This window comes from Mchenga conophoros, linkage group LG10 (genome assembly GCF_057382185.1).
Source record: "Mchenga conophoros isolate Kocher_MC1m ecotype Shallow Benthic linkage group LG10, M_conophoros_male_GT1.1, whole genome shotgun sequence".
In the NCBI taxonomy this organism is placed as follows: Eukaryota; Metazoa; Chordata; class Actinopteri; order Cichliformes; family Cichlidae; genus Mchenga; species Mchenga conophoros.
In genome coordinates, this window is record NC_140535.1 from 25,710,522 (window position 1) to 25,728,159 (window position 17,638).

Sequence of the window (17,638 nt, forward strand, 5' to 3'; positions counted from 1 at the left end):
CAGCAATAGCTGATTAGTTGTTGAGGAATAAAAACTAAAACTATCCACAAAATGTGAGATAAAATAAACAAATTTCTCATGTCATGTTTCATCGACAGGTCAAAGCTGGTGGAGAACTACTCTAAGCCAAGCATTGCTAATTTTGGCCGGTCTCTCTTTGGAGGCTACTGCCCCACCTATGTGCCAGACTTTGTACTGCATGGGATGCCCAGTGACGAGAAGCTACGGCAGAACCTCATGACTGAATTAACCCATGCAGTTCAGGTAAAGACTGGAAGGACTTACTCTTTAAGGAGCCACACGTTTTCCCTGCATAAACAAAAAGCTCAATGGTGGTGTCATACCCAAAAAGGAGGCTTTGCAGCATCAGGGAGTGGGCAGCCTGAGATCATGCCAGTAGTTAAACTTGAACTCTACTTTTCAGCTGGAAAATGATTCTAAGCACACAATTAAATCCAGCAGGAAGTCACTAAGAAATTAAGAAAAAAATGGAGTTGACTTATGCATGTTTGAGAAGTAATAAAATAGAAGACTGGGTCACGTTATGGATATTCGTGCTTTTTGTGCTTTCTATGTGTATTTCATTGGTTTAAATGGCCATCCTTATCCTCCTGTAGCATCCAGTATTGGATGAGCCCATAGCCGAGGCCGTCTGCATTATAGCAGACACAGACAAGTGGACAGTGCAGGTGGCGAGCAGTCAGAGACGAGCCACCGATGTCAGCAAGCTGGGGAAGGAGGTCCTGGTGTCCAACCTGGTGTCCAGCTTATTGCAGTCTACTAACCAGCTTTACAAACTCAACGTGTCCCCCAACTTTGTACGCTAAGTCTTCATCTTTCTGCTTTAGAGTCAAGATCATGTTGACCCCTAATAATTTGTGTGTATACAGTAAATAGCACTTATATTATTGCTTATAAGTCATGCTCCATGTGTTGTTCCTCTCCTCTTCAGTGTATAATGCACCTTGAGGACCGTCTGCAGGAGATTTACTTTAAGAGCAAGATGCTTGCTGAGTATTTGAAGGGCCAGACCAGAGTCCACGTGAAAGAACTGGGCATGGTTTTAGGGTAAGCCCTTTACCTTTTTTCTTATTCCGACTTTGAAATGTTAAAGTTTGTCTGTGTAAAGGTTCATCTGCACCCATTTCAGCCAGTTGTTTTCATCATTACAGCTAGTGACTTGGATACTCCAATCTTAAAAAAAAAAAAAAAAAATACAGGTCTTGAATAAATTTCCCAGGTGAACAACAGTGTAAACCTTTAATCTAACTTTTATTTATTATTTTATTTGGTATCTTTGCAGAATCGAGTCCAGCGACCTCCCCTTGCTAGCTGCCGTGGCCAGCACTCACTCCCCCTATGTTGCCCAGATCTTACTATGAAACAGTACTGGCACTGAGGTCTCCAACAGTTCGCTTCCTGGGGAGGTCGGTCAGAGCTGTGCGGTGCCACCCGGCCCCAGAAACGGGCCGTCCACGCTCTGCTGCTGACTCTCTACATGATTTCCTGACCCGCGTGTCTGTGTGGCACAGGTCTTTATGGACCACAGCCAGAGCTGACGCTTAAACTCATTGCTGCTATTTCAGAGCAATGATGACGTTGAACCACAGGGTGGAGTTGGAGACCACAGACCCAGAGATGGAGCGAGGCACTGCGGATGAATGGAAACATCCCTGAGATGACCTTCTCCTGTCGTTGTTTGAATGTTTTTAAATAGGACTCTTTCATTTTAGGACACAAAAGCCAAAGACTTTAATTTTATTTTTCAGCTGAAAATGAAAATCTAAGGGTGTCTATAGTGTAATAACAATGGATTTGTTTCTTCATCTGCTTTCTCCCCCCCTGTACAATCTTAAACCTGGTCATACGAAGTGATGAATAACATGTTTAAATGAAGCAGGCGGATGATTTTAAACTTTCCTTTGAGGTAAATATCACTTGGAAGAGAACTTTATCAATCTCATGCCAATTAAGTCTTTTTGTTTATCGTCAGGACTTTGTTTACAGGCCAAATTTCCCTGAGTTAGATCAAAAGATTTTGCTTTTTGTCAAACTGCAGTGCCCACCTGACTTTTTGTTTTGTTTTTGCAAACTTGTTTTGAAATGGCGAATTAAGTGGCTATGACATTCTTATCACAGGTACAGCACTACCTCAGATCTTCATATGGGCATGTGGCTAACCATGTACAGCCGCCCCATAGAAAACCCTGAGGTACTTTCTAAGCTATTTTAATCATAGGAATGTCAACTGTGCAGACTCTATGCTGTGTTCTCATAAAATTTTTAAAAAAAGGGAAAGGCTGTGTAATTCCTTAAGATGATTGATTCACACAAAAAAGGAAGAAACTTATTTTTGCGTCAGAATGTGATTAAATGGGGTCCCTTTATACTGTGGAAAAGCTAAACCATGCATTATCTACATCTATTTTACAACCAAAAAAGAAAAAATGCTGAAATATTTTCACACTTTTATAGCTTTGCGACCTTTATACGATGTTTACGGCGTTGATGTTTGCTGCAATGAGAGGAATAGAGGAACACAGTAGGCCTTATAGTGGATATGTATATGTCAGCTGACACTATTCTCAAGCTTGTTTCTATTACAGTTAGACTCACAAAATACAAAACTATAGTAGGACACGTTTTCCTTTTGTTTTCTTGGCATTGACAGATTTTGGTTGTTATGCAGTACAAGCAGGGTGCGATTTGTTGAGAGTAAAAATGCAGGCTTAGATTTTGTGGAATCTGGGACACTCTTTCTTCCTTTTTTTTTTTTTTTTTTTTTTTAATAAAATAAATAAATCTTGAATTGATGGGAAAATGTTAACATGTTCACAAACTGCCCGAATCAGAGAGAGCTTCACATATTTTCTAACTATAGCGTACTTTTTATCCAGCACCTTGGAGGCAGTGGGACAATTTTTGAACTTCTGCAAATCTCTAAGATGAAAATATTGTTTGAGCTTGTTAATGGAAGCGCAGTCTAACTGCATTCTCTGAAAGCAGCACTCTAACCCTGGGAATTCCACAGTGTTTGTGTGTGTGTGTTTGTTCAGCCCAAATCGCACCCTGGGTATAACCCAAGTCTTAACGGAAAAGTGGCATAAATGTATCGCAGGCTTCTGGAGAGCTCGTTTTTGCTGTTATAATTGATATATACAAATATGCTTGTTACTGTATTTGAAGATACTCCGCTATATCAGCCTACTTTTTTTTTTTTTTTTTTTTTTTTGTACAAACCAGCCATTATGTTTAAAGGGTATGGATTTATATCTCCTTTTCCCTCTTTGTATATGGATAAATTATTTAGTTGCCTGTGTTTAAGTGTAACGGTTTGTGTAAACTGTACATATTCAAGTTTATTTCCATGTATTTGTACAGAATGTCTTTTAAAAAATTGTCTCCTCGAATTTATTCTTTTCCCAATTTTATGGGAACGTTGTGCAATAAAGATGCTGATGATGAAAATTTCCGTGCCTCTCTGGGAAAGTTTTTCTGTCTCCGAATTTAACGGACAGTTAGTTGACATGACCCCGTGTTTTTGGTTGGTTTACAAGACATTACAAAGTGGCTTTCTGTCAAACCACAAGCCTTTGAGTCACTGGCGCAGCTCCAGCTTTACGTTTCATCACATCCTTATATTGTGGTTTCTTCTCTCATTCCCCACAAACACTACATAATAAACTATTCCATGACTGCATAATTATGTGTAAACTGGTTTTAGCTTTTAAGGAAAGCCGTCTTTCATTTTCTCTTTCTTATCATATGAGCAATACAAATTATGCGTCATTTTTTTGGGGGTTGGTTTTTTTGGGTCTGTTTGTCTTACACAGACAGTGGATCTAAATCAGGGCAGACTCTACAACAACAGCACTTTTGTTAAGTTTGGCTGTCAGCAGTCACCATCTGGCTTACACGTTGTACCCACCTTTGAATTTCCCACCCTGAAGCTGTCTGCCACTCCACCCAGCCCTCTCAGTGCACGAGGTTAAATGAACAGAGCACGTACGCACACACTGCAGTTATGCAATAAATGAAGGAGTGTCCTGACTCAAAGCAAATACACTGGTGGAAGCTATGTTTCCCCACAGTAGCAACACTGCTGCCTTATGTGAATGGTAATTTATTAACACAGGGTAACAAGAATCAGTAGAAGTCGAGGCATGTGCACATTAAAGGAGTGGTTTATTGGATCTAACTCGGCTCTGCAGCTCATTCTCTAAGGGCACGGGTTTAATTATGAAATCTAAGGACAAAAGGAGCTGAAGAAAACTGATTTTTGCCACCTGGAAAAGTCAATAAGTCATAATTGTGAGGTAGGAATCCATAATTATAACACACCAACTCCAAATTCTGAGAAACATCATCTAACTATAATATACTTTGCAATGCCATTTGTATTCTTCAGGTGGCAAAAATCGACTTCAATATAATCCCTGGAGTCAGGTGTTGCGTTCACACGCGTTAGGGTAATCTCAATATTCCGCAAGCAGAGCAAAACTCTGGTTGCACTTTGCCTTCACATGTGTCCAAAGGCAGAGGGAGGATCTATGCTGCGTTTAAGTACTGCTTTCATAATTCCTACACTGAAACACAGCCTGACCCTTCCCTTCTGCTGCACTGCTTTCAGCTTTTATCTGCATTTTCATTTATGACTGTGGTTGTTTGGAAAAGTCCCTGTGGTATAACAATTTGCATGTCTTTCTTGTAAATAGCGTATGGTAATGTATTGACAGACAATACAGGTATGTATGGATAGTGGATAGATGATGTTATTCGAAGTTTCCATACACTCACGGGCCTAAATGCCATATTTTGGGTTTTTTAATTATTTCTTTGAACTGTTCTTTTCTCATGATAGAAATATTTTACACTGACTTAAAATAAAAAGGTTTTAAACATTTTAGGGTTTTTTCAAATCCACACATGGTTAAAGTACACATACACCCCAGCTAATATTTGGTTAAATACCCCTTAGCAATTTGCACCTTGATCAGACATGTTTAGTAGCTTACAGCAAACGTCTGGTTATAGCTCTTAGGATAACTGGAAGAGGTAATTTAAATTGGGTGGTTGCCTTGTATTTTTAATAGGGTTGAGGTTGTGACTTTGGGGAGGCCATTCGGGTCAGTTTTTTCCATGTTTCAGGTAACTGCTGATTTGAGGTGAAGATAAAGAATTTGGAGATTGACCTCCTCCATTATTCCACAAGCTTTGTGCAATGTAGGACCAGTAGGACTAGCAGCAAATCAACCGCAAATCATGATGCTACCACCACCACGCTTGATAGCTGGTAGTGTGCTTAGGCTGGAAAGTCTCCAAACATGCCTCTTGTCGCTGTGGTCAGAGAGCTCAATTTTTGCTTGTCCGATTATAAAACCCTTCTCCAGAAGACATTTGGCTTGTCAACGTGGGCAGCAGCTAGGGGTGCAACGATACTCGTATCGATATTGAACCGTTCGATACAGTGCTTTCGGTTCGGTACGCATATGTATCGAACAATACAAAATTTGTAATTTATTTTATCAACTTTCCTTCTGACGATGCTGTCTGTGTTGAGCGCTCAGTAAATCTGCGTTCGACTACTCAGCCTAGGCTGCACTGTCGAGCGCAGATCCACTGAGCGCTCAACACAGACAGCATCATCAGAAGGACGAGCGCAGGGCAAGCTAGCGAGACAGAAGTTAAGCTCTCCTTGCAACATGGCAAATTGAACCTTCCCCACCCTCATTCAGATGTGGCGTTTGGAATTATTTTGGTTTTCATGTGACGTATGACCCTGAAGGTAAGCGTGTCATGGACTAAAGTAAAACAGTATGTTGGATGTGCCACGCAATGCTCAATTACATGGGTGGGAACTAGTGTGTTAGCGAGCAGTTAGCTCGTTAACGTGTTAGCCGTCTAGCCCCACGCAGGGGTAGCTCGATAACGGAGCACTAGTGGGAACACAACGAATATGACTGCACATTTACGCTGACATCATCCTAGTGCAAAGACAAGTGGAAGCAGACAAAAACAACAAGCATGCATGTTACAAACTTTACCCGAGTCATTTAGACAGCCGTTAGCACATGATTCTCCTTATGGGGACCTGATATGTTTAATATTGTGGCGAGCTCAGACAAGGAGGAGAGGGAGGTGTCGTTTGGTCTTGCTTACCGTGAGCTAGCCAGGGAGCACAGCCGTTTATTGACATCTGCAGAAGAACACTGCCGCTAGCTAACTCCTCAGCGCGGCAACCGCACAGCAACAACAACACACAGAGCGCCCTCTGACCCCGGAAGGACACACGTCGCAGCGAGAAGGCGTCACCCGTCACTATGGCAACATAAACAAAACATAACTGTACAAACAGAACCCTGAACAGCCCTGACCCGCTACATAGCCCCCGCCTAAGGGGTCAGTCGTCCCCGACGACCCCATTGCCCCACACAAAGTCCTGCAAATGTCCAGGTGCCTTCTTTTGGCGCACCGGCCGGTCACGACCGGCGGGGGAAAAGTCACTCGGGTCAGAACATGGGGTGCCACCATCATCCCACTTCTGACACTAATGTGGCGAGCTCAGACAACGAGGAGACGGAGGTGTCGTTTGGTCTTGCTTCCCGTGAGCTAGCCAGGGAGCACAGCCGTTTATTGACATCTGCAGAAGAACACTGCCGCTAGCTAACTGCTCAGCGCGGCAACCGCACAGCCACAACAACACACAGGGCGCCCTCTGACCCCGGAAGGACACACCGTCGCAGCGAGAGGGCGTCACCCGTCACTATGGCAACATAAACAAAACATAACTGTACAAACAGAACCCCGAACAGCCCTGACCCGCTACAATATGCTGCTGAGAATATAGCCCAGAAGAAGCGTATAGTATAGCTTTTATTTTGGAAAGAGCCATTTCTCTGTAATAAACTCTCTTTTCCAAAGATGAGTGACTCCTCAATCAGATACAGGTGTTACCGCGCCAGATCCGCGGCCCCGAACCGTAGTAAGGAAACCTCTGGCAGTTACTTGAAGGTTCCGTAACTGACTCGTAGCCGGCAACAGCTTACTATACAAGTCAACTCCGCTAGCAAAAAGATCGAAGGAGGCGTAGGAAACTGCTTCACCGAACTTTATTTCTTCTCTAAGGCACGAACACAGCGTACAGTGGGCTGAAACAGTTTACTCACAGCGAGCATCGCCGACACAACTCTGGCTGTCGAGGGAGTTATTATATTCCTTTTATTTATTTTCTTTCTGTCTCTTCTGTAGCTAACCGTTACTTTTTCCCCTTCTCCGCTCTCTCTCTTCACACACACACACACAAACACAAACCAGGCAGTCCCGCTACACACATCCCGAATACATTTCCCATCAGGCTTCATCCTTAAAGGGCCATGCCTGTAACACAGGGCTTGCAAAATCGGGCTAGCGATTTTTCCAGTCGGGCTACCAAAATCTATCTCTGCCCTGCCCGTCGGGCTATTGTAGGAAGGAAAAATATATGTCAATGCTTTTGCATTCTTTCGGAAATGTAGCTGGGTAATTATGTCATTGGCATCGGTGAGCCACTGTCAATATGTGACATATTGAAATCGCGTTTGAATTTGCGCTTGTTTTTTGCTTTCACTTTGCAAATATCCAGGTGCCTTCTTTTGGCGCACTGTCGGTCATGACAGGCGGGGGAAAAGTCACTCGGGTCAGAACATGGGGTGCCACCATCATCCCACTTCTGACACCAATGTGGCGAGCTCAGACAAGGAGGAGAGGGAGGTGTCGTTTGGTCTTGCTTACCGTGAGCTAGCCAGGGAGCACAGCCGTTTATTGACATCTGCAGAAGAACACTGCCGCTAGCTAACTGCTCAGCGCGGCAACCGCACAGCAACAACAACAACAACAACACACAGGGCGCCCTCTGACCCCGGAAGGACAAACCGTCGCAGCAAGAGGGCGTCACCCGTCACTATGGCAACATAAACAAAACATAACTGTACAAACAGAACCCCGAACAGCCCTGACCCGCTACAATATGCTGCTGAGAATATAGCCCAGAAGAAGCGTATAGTATAGCTTTTATTTTGGAAAGAGCCATTTCTCTGTAATAAACTCTCTTTTCCAAAGATGAGTGATTCCTCAATCAGATATATTTATTTTTTTAATTATTTTTGTTTCAGCAACATTAAATTTAAAAACTGTACTTTTGAGTTAAAATATATATTTATAATTTTAATAAATGACAAATTAAAAAAGCATGAACATTTTTTTGTATCGAAAAAATATCGAACCGTGACACCAAAGTATCGAACCGAACCGAACCGTGAATTTTGTGTATCGTTGCACCCCTAGCAGAAGCACATTTCAGTTGAGCTTGAACAAACTGATTTTGGAGCAGGGGCTTGTCTTGTTTCTTTATCAACACCCTCTCAGTTCATGGTGATGTAAAACTTGCTTCACTGTGGACACTGCTGGTGATGCTGGTGTTCCAGCCATTTCTAATTCAGGTCATGCTTGTGTCTGAATAGTTTTATTTAAATAGTTGTTTAAATGGTTGATCTTGAAATCTGTAGTTGTTTAGAAACAACTGGCAAACAACTGTAGCTCTAAGAGACCTTGACAACTTATGTAAATCTACAATTCTCTTACTTATATGATCGCTAATCTCTCTGAATTTCTCCTTGTTCTGAGTATTGGTGTTGTGTCAAACCTGCTGTACAGTCACTTCAGCCTGGGGGAAAACAAAAACAGTTAACAGATATCATTAAACGTCCACGACGAATGTGTGTAAACCTATGAGCACATGTAGCTACTATCACGATGAAATGTAATTTTCGACAGAACGTAAACGCAGCACCCCGCTCGGGCAGACAGATGTCGTCAACTCTCCACCGTCGGATTCGCGGGAGGAGGGATCTAAATCTGAACTCCTGGATCTAAATGACGCTGACTACCGAAGTGGATATTTCCTTTACCAAAGATGTACAGAAATCAAGGCAGCAGGTCCAACAGACGTAACTTTCTGTCACACTTTGGCGGTGCCTGCTCTCTCTCAGACGCACAGTAACGAGGAGCTACTTGAGAGTGAAGTTTCCCCCCCCCCCCCTTTCTCTTCTCCTGGAGAAGAAGGAGTTCTCGGTCGGTCCGTTTGGAGTAAACTCCATCCATGCTCGGCTTGGCGAGGACAAGATCCACGGGGATTTGGTCATCCCGGGTCGACTAAGAGCAGCTAGGAGACGTGAAGTGAGAGTCAGACGGAGTAAAAAGTCCTACTGTGGATTTGAGCCGAAGTTATGAAAATGACCGGCGCTATGGAAACTTCCTTTAAGCAGGCTTTGAAGAAGCCGCCCTCGCTGCGGACGGCGGAGGTAAACAAAACCAGCGTTTCTTTAATTAGCATTGCCTCGCTAATGTTTGCTAAAATCAAACGTTTGCGCCTCTTGGTGTTTGGAGTTTGACTTGATTGAGCCAACAGTGGCTTGCTTGTGGTATAACGATCTAATTGAGACTTTTCAGTGAAGTCACATGCTCGTTAGTGGAAAGTGTACATGACTTAAATAACAGTCTGTAATATAGAAAGGGGGGGGAAATAGATATTTAGCTAGTTTTTAGATTAGCAGACTTTAGTGTCAGAGTTTCTGATGGTTCTGGAGTGGTTCATTGAGAAGGTTGCCTTTCTTTTTTTTTTTATTTAAATTTTTTTCCCCCACATCCTGTCTTACAAAACAAACCCTAACCTCGCAGCTTCCCATCAGATGGCTAAATCCATAAGCCTGGGAGTGAGTTTGTGCAAACCTCATCCCGATCGAGGCCAGTTAAGTTTAATAGCTGCTGCTCCTTTCTCATCCCTCCTCTGCCTCCTCCCTGTGTGAAGCTATGGAAACACAGCTGGCTTGTCATTGCTTTAGTTACACTCTCTGCCCCCCACCCACCCAAAACAACTCAGAGTACAGCCCCTCCGTTTTCAGTTTCTGGTGATAGTTTTGAAGTTGTAGGCACATAAAATCAGACTCCAGAATATTGTGTTTTCTTCTTTTGGAAAGGCTCCTCTTTCAGGGGCGCCACCAAGAGGGGGGCAAAGGGGGGCACTGGTCACGCCCAGAATTTGCTGCCACCCCTGACAAGGCAGTCCTATGTTGGTAATAATTTTAATAAAGGTGAGAGGAAGAGAGAGGAAGACACCCTATGTTGAGATGAAACATTAACTTGTTATTTAAAACCGACTATTATGAATTTCAAACTCTAATTTGGTTTTCATATGTAGCCATTTTCAGTGTTATCAACTTTAATTGCGGGAAATTAACTAGGCATATAATTCTTTTCTTTCTCTCGTTTTCCACATTTTTAAAGAATCTATATTAGACAACAGCATAATAAAACTGGAAATTCTGTTTTTGGTGTGCCCCCATACGGCCACCCCAATGAAAAAATTCTGGAGGTGCCCCTGCTCTTTTTTAAAGGCTCCAATTTCCTGTTTGCTTGTGGGGTGTATGGAAGGTAGAAAGCCTCTTTCACACCGTCATAGAGAGCTTTTGTGCAGACTTGAACAAACCAAAACAACCTTGTTTAGTCTATAAATATGACACAGTGATGGCAACGAAGTGGGTCTGTGATTATTTGTGTGTGATACTTACAAAGTAACTCTTTTTTTGACTTTACTGATCATATTTGTACATGGGTGAGTTGCTGTGTGTTTATTTCTTACTTAATTACTTTTTGGTATAATTAAGAAGCTGTAAATTTAGAGAATACAGTTAGGTCCAAAATGTAGACCCTTGTTTGCATTTCAAATCTTTGCTGGGCTGGATTTGGCCTCAGGGCATTATGTGTGACACCCCTGGTCTAAAACTCTCACAAGTAGCCATGGAGTAGTCTACAGCTGAGCCAGTTGGTCATGATTAAGTGTACAGACTGACGCTAAAGGATGTAGGTAGTGTCGTATCATCCATCCAACTATCTATCATCCATTTTCTTCAGCTTATCCAGTTTAGGGTCTGGATCCTTTTGCAGCTGCTGTAATGTGAAAGGGCATGGTACACCCTGGACAGGACGCCAGTCTATCACAGAGCTTTTCAAATCTTTTTCAAATTTCAAATCCTCCGTTAATCTAACCCAGTGCATGTTTTTGGACTGTTGGAGGAAGCCAAAGTACCCGGAGAGAACATACAAAGTTCACACAGGAAGATCACAGCTGGTCGGTTGATTCGAACCCAAGATCTTCTTGCTTTGAGGCAGAAAAAAAACCTTCCAAATAACAAACAGCCTAAAAACAGACTCGCTATATTTGAGGTGCGACAGACGCAATAACCAGATTCAAGAAGTACACGAAATCTTCTCAAATCTGTGTCAGAATCCTCACACAATCTCAGGACCTTAACGCGTGTTTCGCTCCAGTGACAACAACCAAATCTTGACCTTAGCTGCTGGCTTGACTTCACTCTGTTGCAGATCAGCGTCAGATCTCTTCTTCTGCTTATGTTTTACCCATCTCATTGTGTTGTACTACATCACTAATAATAATGTTGAGTCGTTGTGTTTTTCTTTTTACATGAGTCGGGACATGTTCTTGGGTATGAAAGCGTGGTTTCCAGAGATCAGTTTCCCCCTGCGTACCTGAGGCTTAGTAGAGATGAACTTGAGATTAAACAGGGGCTACGAGGCCTTGTGGGGATTTTTTTTCTTTTTTGCGAAATTTTGATGAAAACTGAAAATGCAGTGTTTCTATGGCCTCTGCTTTGCAAAGTAGCATGTCCCTTCTTGTGTCAGCATGCCACATTCAAGGTTGTAGGAGTTTGGGGCAAGGAAAAGGTGGTACAACACAAGCAATTGAGCATGTAGCACGGTGGCTTAGCGGCCAGCATGGAGTATGCGTGAGAGAATAGAATAGACTAGCCCTTTGTTGTCATTGTACACGTACAACTAAATTGTAGGTGCTCCACATCAACTGTGCCGAAATAAAATACAAATGGTAAACGGCAAGAATAAATAGCAAACAGGACATTTATATACAAAAGAAGAGAAAGAGACATACTGGAAAACAAACAGCTAAGAAGTCTTTGTGCTTAAATCAGGTGAATTTTCACAATTGTACTTTACTGGAAACCTGTTATCTGAATTTTCTGGATGTGCTGTAGGTACGCCTGTCTCATGTACAGATGTTTGGCTGAGTGTGAAATCTTTCCCACCGCACATTTAATTCCTCCCCAACCCTCCCTAGTTTTGTGGGTCTTTTTACCTCCCTGCCTACCTTTCTCGTTGCCATCCAGATGCCCCGGTGGTAACGGACGACAAATCATGCCTGGGTGATTTACAGTGGTTTGGGCTTCTCCCAGTACACATCGGATATTTATGGGAATTCCAGTCATCGCAAAGCCACAGGCTCCCGAGGGAAAGGTGCAAGTAAAGGAGAGATGCTTGCTCTCTCAGCAAGCATGAACAGAGCGGAGGAGCATATCGGTGTGTGGTCGAAGCCTTGTTCTTGGAGTGCTCGCAGAGAAATGTTTCAAAAGAGGCCGTGTGTTTCAGCAGGAGCTACCGAAGACAGTGGTTTGCTCAGCGCTGACACAGCTCAGCAAATTAGGGTTAAGTAAAGGATAACACTGGGATGTTGATTTAAAAAATTGTTGCCCAGGTTAAAGGCCTCCATCCACGGGCCCTGGTACTGTCTAGTCAGCACAGAAATGTCAGCATTTGTCATTTTCCTCTCTTTAGAGGCCTTTGGCTCCCATTCATTCTTTAAAACTGGCCCCACAGCTGAGGGCAGCCTAGGCTAGATGATGTCCAACAGTGGAAATGGTACCAAGTATTCTGATTTTCTTTATTTGATCAAAATGTCACTGCATCAGAGAGGCTCATGTAACTGTAATTTCAATTCAATTTATTTAGTGCAAAATCACAACAATTGCCTCAAGTTACTTTATATTGTAAAGACCCTACAATAATAGACAGACACCCCAATAATCAGCAAGCACTTGGTGACAGCGGGATGGAAAAACTCCCTTTAAATAGGAGAACCTGGTTTAGGGAGGGGCAGTCATCTGCCGTTACCGTGGAAATGCAGAGTCGCATATATATGGTATAGTTAAAGTCATAGAACGAGCTAAATCTGCGTGAGGCTGACAGGAAATTGCATCCTAATTCCAGTTTTATATGGAATATACTTTGCTCTGCACGACACCTCAGTTGCATCTTTCTAGAAAGTGAACTAAGATGGTAAAGCCCCTCTCTCTGATGCTGAGCCTTTAAGTGCTGTGATGTAAATGACAGAACACTTAAGGGGAATGACATTAAAAGAAAGCCTCCGCATGTGCTTTTGTGCAAAGTACACACACATTATTTAGTATCTGAAACTGCATGTGGGCATATATAGTCTTCTTGCTTCCTGCTTGCTTTTATTGGTACTTTATTTTTCTCTTCGGTGTTGCTCGGGCATCGCTGCACAGCTGACAAAGTCTGCTCAAAATACGCTTCTGGTGACTTTCAGCGATATAGACAGCAGGAGGTGAAGACACCCAAACATGCGTGACACCAGTAACTATAAAACTGATATTCTCAGATATTTGCGGCGTCCAATTGGTTCGATGTAGTTTACAGCTAATTACCACTGAACATGGCTAGACATGTTGCTAGACAAGCCTGGCGTCTTCTAGCTGTACTGATATTGCAGTTTGAGCTATATCTTTAGGCTTCAGTAATTAACCCAGCCTACTTTACGACAGGATATTTTATTACCCATAAAGTACCTCAGACTATGCAATTTTCTCTTGGGTTGCTGTTTTAACCGTAATTATTGCAAAATTAGGAAAGTACTCCAGTAAAACAAACCAAAGTAAAAACCAGTTTGACACATGCATCATTTTACAGAGAACTGTGTGGGTTGCATTTTGAAGTTTGATTCAGACATTTTTCATATTTAAGGGAGCATGGTGGCACGTGTTGGTTAATACTGTTGCCTAACAGCAAGAGGGTCCTGGGTTCAAATCCACCAACTGGCTGGTGGATCTGATGTGTGCATGACTGGTTGTCAGTCTTTTTTTGTTAGCCCTGTGACAGACTGGCGTCCTGTCCCCATCTCTCACCCTATGGCAGTTGGGATAGGCTCAATACCCCCCACACCACCACCATCCCCACTAACCCTCCTGAATTGGATGAGCAAAAGAAAATGAATGGATTTGGTCACTTTGCAGAATACAACTTCAGGGTTTCTGCCAGTGCATTGCAAAACCCTATTAGTAGAGATTGTTTTTTCCATAACAGTTAATCTGTTTCAACAATCCACCCTAAAAATTCTATAAAAAATGTTATAAAGAACCAGTCAAATCTCATGACTTAATAGACCTGTACAGCTTGACTCCACTTATCTGCACTAATGACAACAGGCCTGGTCATTTATAATGTATGAGTGGAAGAATAGCCATGATTCTTTGCTCTACTGCTGTTCTACACATAAAGTGGGAAATAAATTGACCACCAGTCTCTCCTTTCACCTTCTTGTTCTTCCTCCTAAATCACATAATAACAGTCATTGTTAAACAGCGGCTGTGAAAACCTTTTTTTCCCAGTTTTCAGTCAAGAAATGGAATCAAATCTCAGATCAGCAGCTTTTGAACACACTGACATTTTTTGATGAGCCAAGCAATTTGTTGGATTTTTTTGCCAGTTTATAAAATATAGTCAGTGAGACATTATTCTGTCATCGAGGGGCAGCATCGAGGTGAATGAAGTGAATAGGAAGTGATGTTTTAGACGAGTGAATTAACCTTTCAAAGCCAAATTTTTGGATGCAGCGTTTTTGAAGGCGAACGCCGCAAACTGCCAGCTGAAGTGAGGTAAATGACACTGATTATCTTGTTGCAGTTGCGTTTGTCAAGTTGCGGGATGTATATGGCAGCATGTGGACTGTCACTTTTTTGAAGCGGAAGTGCTGGAAAAACGGGCAGCATAAGAATCAATTTGATATGAGCCAAGCTGTGTTGGCTGCACAGAGTTTTTCAAGGTGTCTCCTAAAAGGAAGGTCTTGTGGGGTGTTTCCAGTATTCAGTGATTAGTATAAGAAGCAGTCCAAGGAAAGACAGCCAGTGAACTCTTAACAGGGTCATGGGTGCCTAGTACTCACTGATTGTGGCATAAATTGCTGAAAACCTTAATGCTGGCTAAGATCTGTAGTGTGACTTAATGGTAACTCACATGGACTCGTAGCTGGCTGTGCATCAGAGTTGGACTGTGGTGAAGTGAAAGAAAGTGGCCTGCTCTGATGAATCAGCTTTTCTCTTCCTTCACCAGGCGCACGTCTACTGTTCACCTGGAGAAAAGATGAGTCCATGCACTATGGAAAGAAAGCTCTTCTCGTTCTGCTGAGAAAAGTTGGCCCTGCCACTTTGACGTGTACTAAACACTGGTGCAGACTCCCTTCACCCCCTTTCCAACAGGATGGTGCATCATTCTGCAAAGTTTTAATGAATGTGACAAAGTCTGAGGAGGAGACTTAAAGAACCTATAACTCGTGTCCTCCTGCCTGATAGCACAGGCCGTCTTTAGAGGTCTTTGCTTTGTCGGGACTGCTTTGGTGGAAGAGGGGCGACCTACATGGTGTAATGCAGGTGGTTTCCATATTAAAACTGCCTATTGTACATTGCTGGCCCACTTAGCATGAGAAATGGGTATATTTTCTTAATTTTCTGCAAAGCTTTCAAACATAAATACACGGCAGAAAATTTCTCAGCATTTACTATTGGTTTCTAAACCACAGGTTGGCCTGTGGTTTAGACATCTGTTGAAGAGAAACTGAATTTGTGAGACTTCCTTTCACAGTGTCAGACTGACTATTATGCCAGTTATAAACTGGCGTGCTAGGCAAACACTGGATCAGTAACGCAAAGGGAGAAAATGGGTGAAAATAAGTGGGAGAGTGGAAAAATCAAAAGATTAGAACAGGGTAAAGAGATGGAAGGTGGGGGAACAGTCAGATGAGTCATAAAAAAAGAGTTGCAACACAATAGATACACGACAACAGAAGGGAAACTGAGGAAGTTTTTATGATACAGAAAGCGGGAGAGAGAGCCAGAGAGATGCACTCGTTGATAAGAATGTTTTTATGAGGTATAGATTATTGAAGAGGTGACACAGAAGGCAGGAAGGGGAAAGTAAGAGACAAAGTTACTGGAAGGTTATACAAGAAGGTCCTTCAGAGGTGGGAGGGGGAAGATATGGGTTTTTTACATTGAGAAAGTCAGGTAGGCAATGTTAGACAGATATGTGTGGATGCATAAAGAAAACCTCAGATGAAGTTTTTGTGTAATTTTTTGACGTGAACTTTCACGCCAGAACAGGGAGAAAACATCTCACAATGATAAATGCGAGATGGATATAAAATAGTGCTATTTGAATGCAGAAGATATGACACAAAAGTTCCTACTTAGAAGATTTTACATGAACCTTTTTATCCACAGTAATGTGCACATCAAATTAAATTAGATCTTGCTTACGTGTTGGTGTGTTGCTTCAGGTACTGGTGACAAAATGACGCAAGTCCACTTTGAATTGCCCAATAACTGTTTGTTGTCAGATGGCAATAAAAGGTTCATCCTAGCTTATCTGTTGCTGCAACAACAGATGAGCTAGGATGAACCCTTTGCTGAAGCACCATGTGTTCAATGCGGTGTTTGCATTTAAATGAGAATGAGAGTGAGGTGTGTAAGGTGTCCATGAAAAACCTGTTGATTCACTGGTTAACTGGAGTATGTAAACGTAGCACTAAAAGTACAAAATTTTGTATTTGGTCTTTATATCATTGTTATAGCAATTCCTCTTGGCAAAAACTCTTATACCGCTGAAAAGCTTGTTTATTTCTCCCTAACTGGTGCCACATTTGTAAGGAAAATACTTTTATTTATTGGTTTTACCAACTGTAACAGCCTGGCACCTCTTCCTCGTGCTGGTCACCAGCTTGGTCACACATTGTGGGATGGCATCTCACTCTTCAACCAGCATTTGTCACAAGTCAACCAGTGGTTGTGTTGGTCACAGAAAAAGCAGACAATAGTTAAAATTGTTTAGATAGCAAGCATCTTTGTTGCACTACTGTTACCCTTTCTAGTTTTTTAAAGATTAACAATGACTTTGTCTTCATGCTGGATGTTGTCTTTTGTCTGTGATTGTCTCTGTGAGCAAAGCTGCACCTACACAGGGCAGCGATCCGTCCGTCCCGCACAGCTGGCATCTTCGTGGGTGGATGGTGGCTGGTTGCAGCTGCTGGGCCTATTGAATTTTCTGGCAGAAACCTTTCATCAGTGTTTAATCAATGTATTTTAACAGGACACTAAATGTGGAAAGGAACTGACTGGCATTTGTGTAACACTTTTGTGGGAGGAAGCTGAGGAAGTACCTGGAGGAAACCCTTGCAGGCAAAGAGGAGAGCATGCAGTCTCCACACAGAAAGGCTTTGAACCAGGAACCTTCTTGCTGTGAGGCTGCCCCATTATGTAACCTGAATTCAAGCCCCTTGAGGCAAGTGTTGTTGTGATTTGGCGCTACAGAAATAAAATAAAATTGAACTGTTTTGACACACAGACCCGAGAGGCCACCCTGCTCCTTTAATTTAACCGTGGTTTGACTTGGGTAATCATTGGGTTTCATTTCCTTACACCTAAGCAATCCCCTAACGACCACG

General features: G+C 42.5%; 2 protein-coding genes across 5 annotated transcripts in view; both read left to right on the plus strand.

Annotated features, from left to right (window-relative positions):
- fnip1 (folliculin interacting protein 1) overlaps positions 1 to 3,470 on the plus strand; it is a 40,821-nt gene extending 37,351 nt beyond the window's left edge. For all 4 annotated transcript variants that reach the window (XM_085289583.1, XM_085289585.1, XM_085289584.1 and 1 more), the window contains 4 exons: positions 99 to 264; positions 618 to 818; positions 953 to 1,068; positions 1,304 to 3,470. In XM_085289583.1, the coding sequence (XP_085145709.1) occupies positions 99 to 264; positions 618 to 818; positions 953 to 1,068; positions 1,304 to 1,382 (562 nt within the window). In that variant the 3' untranslated portion in view covers positions 1,383 to 3,470. The remainder of the gene's footprint in view (positions 1 to 98; positions 265 to 617; positions 819 to 952; positions 1,069 to 1,303) is intronic.
- A 5,381-nt stretch (positions 3,471 to 8,851) lies between these two features.
- The window catches only part of rapgef6 (Rap guanine nucleotide exchange factor (GEF) 6), a 144,109-nt gene continuing 135,322 nt past the window's right edge, over positions 8,852 to 17,638 (plus strand). The window contains exon 1 of the mRNA XM_085289581.1: positions 8,852 to 9,338. Coding sequence (XP_085145707.1) covers positions 9,264 to 9,338 — 75 coding nt within the window. The 5' untranslated portion in view covers positions 8,852 to 9,263. The remainder of the gene's footprint in view (positions 9,339 to 17,638) is intronic.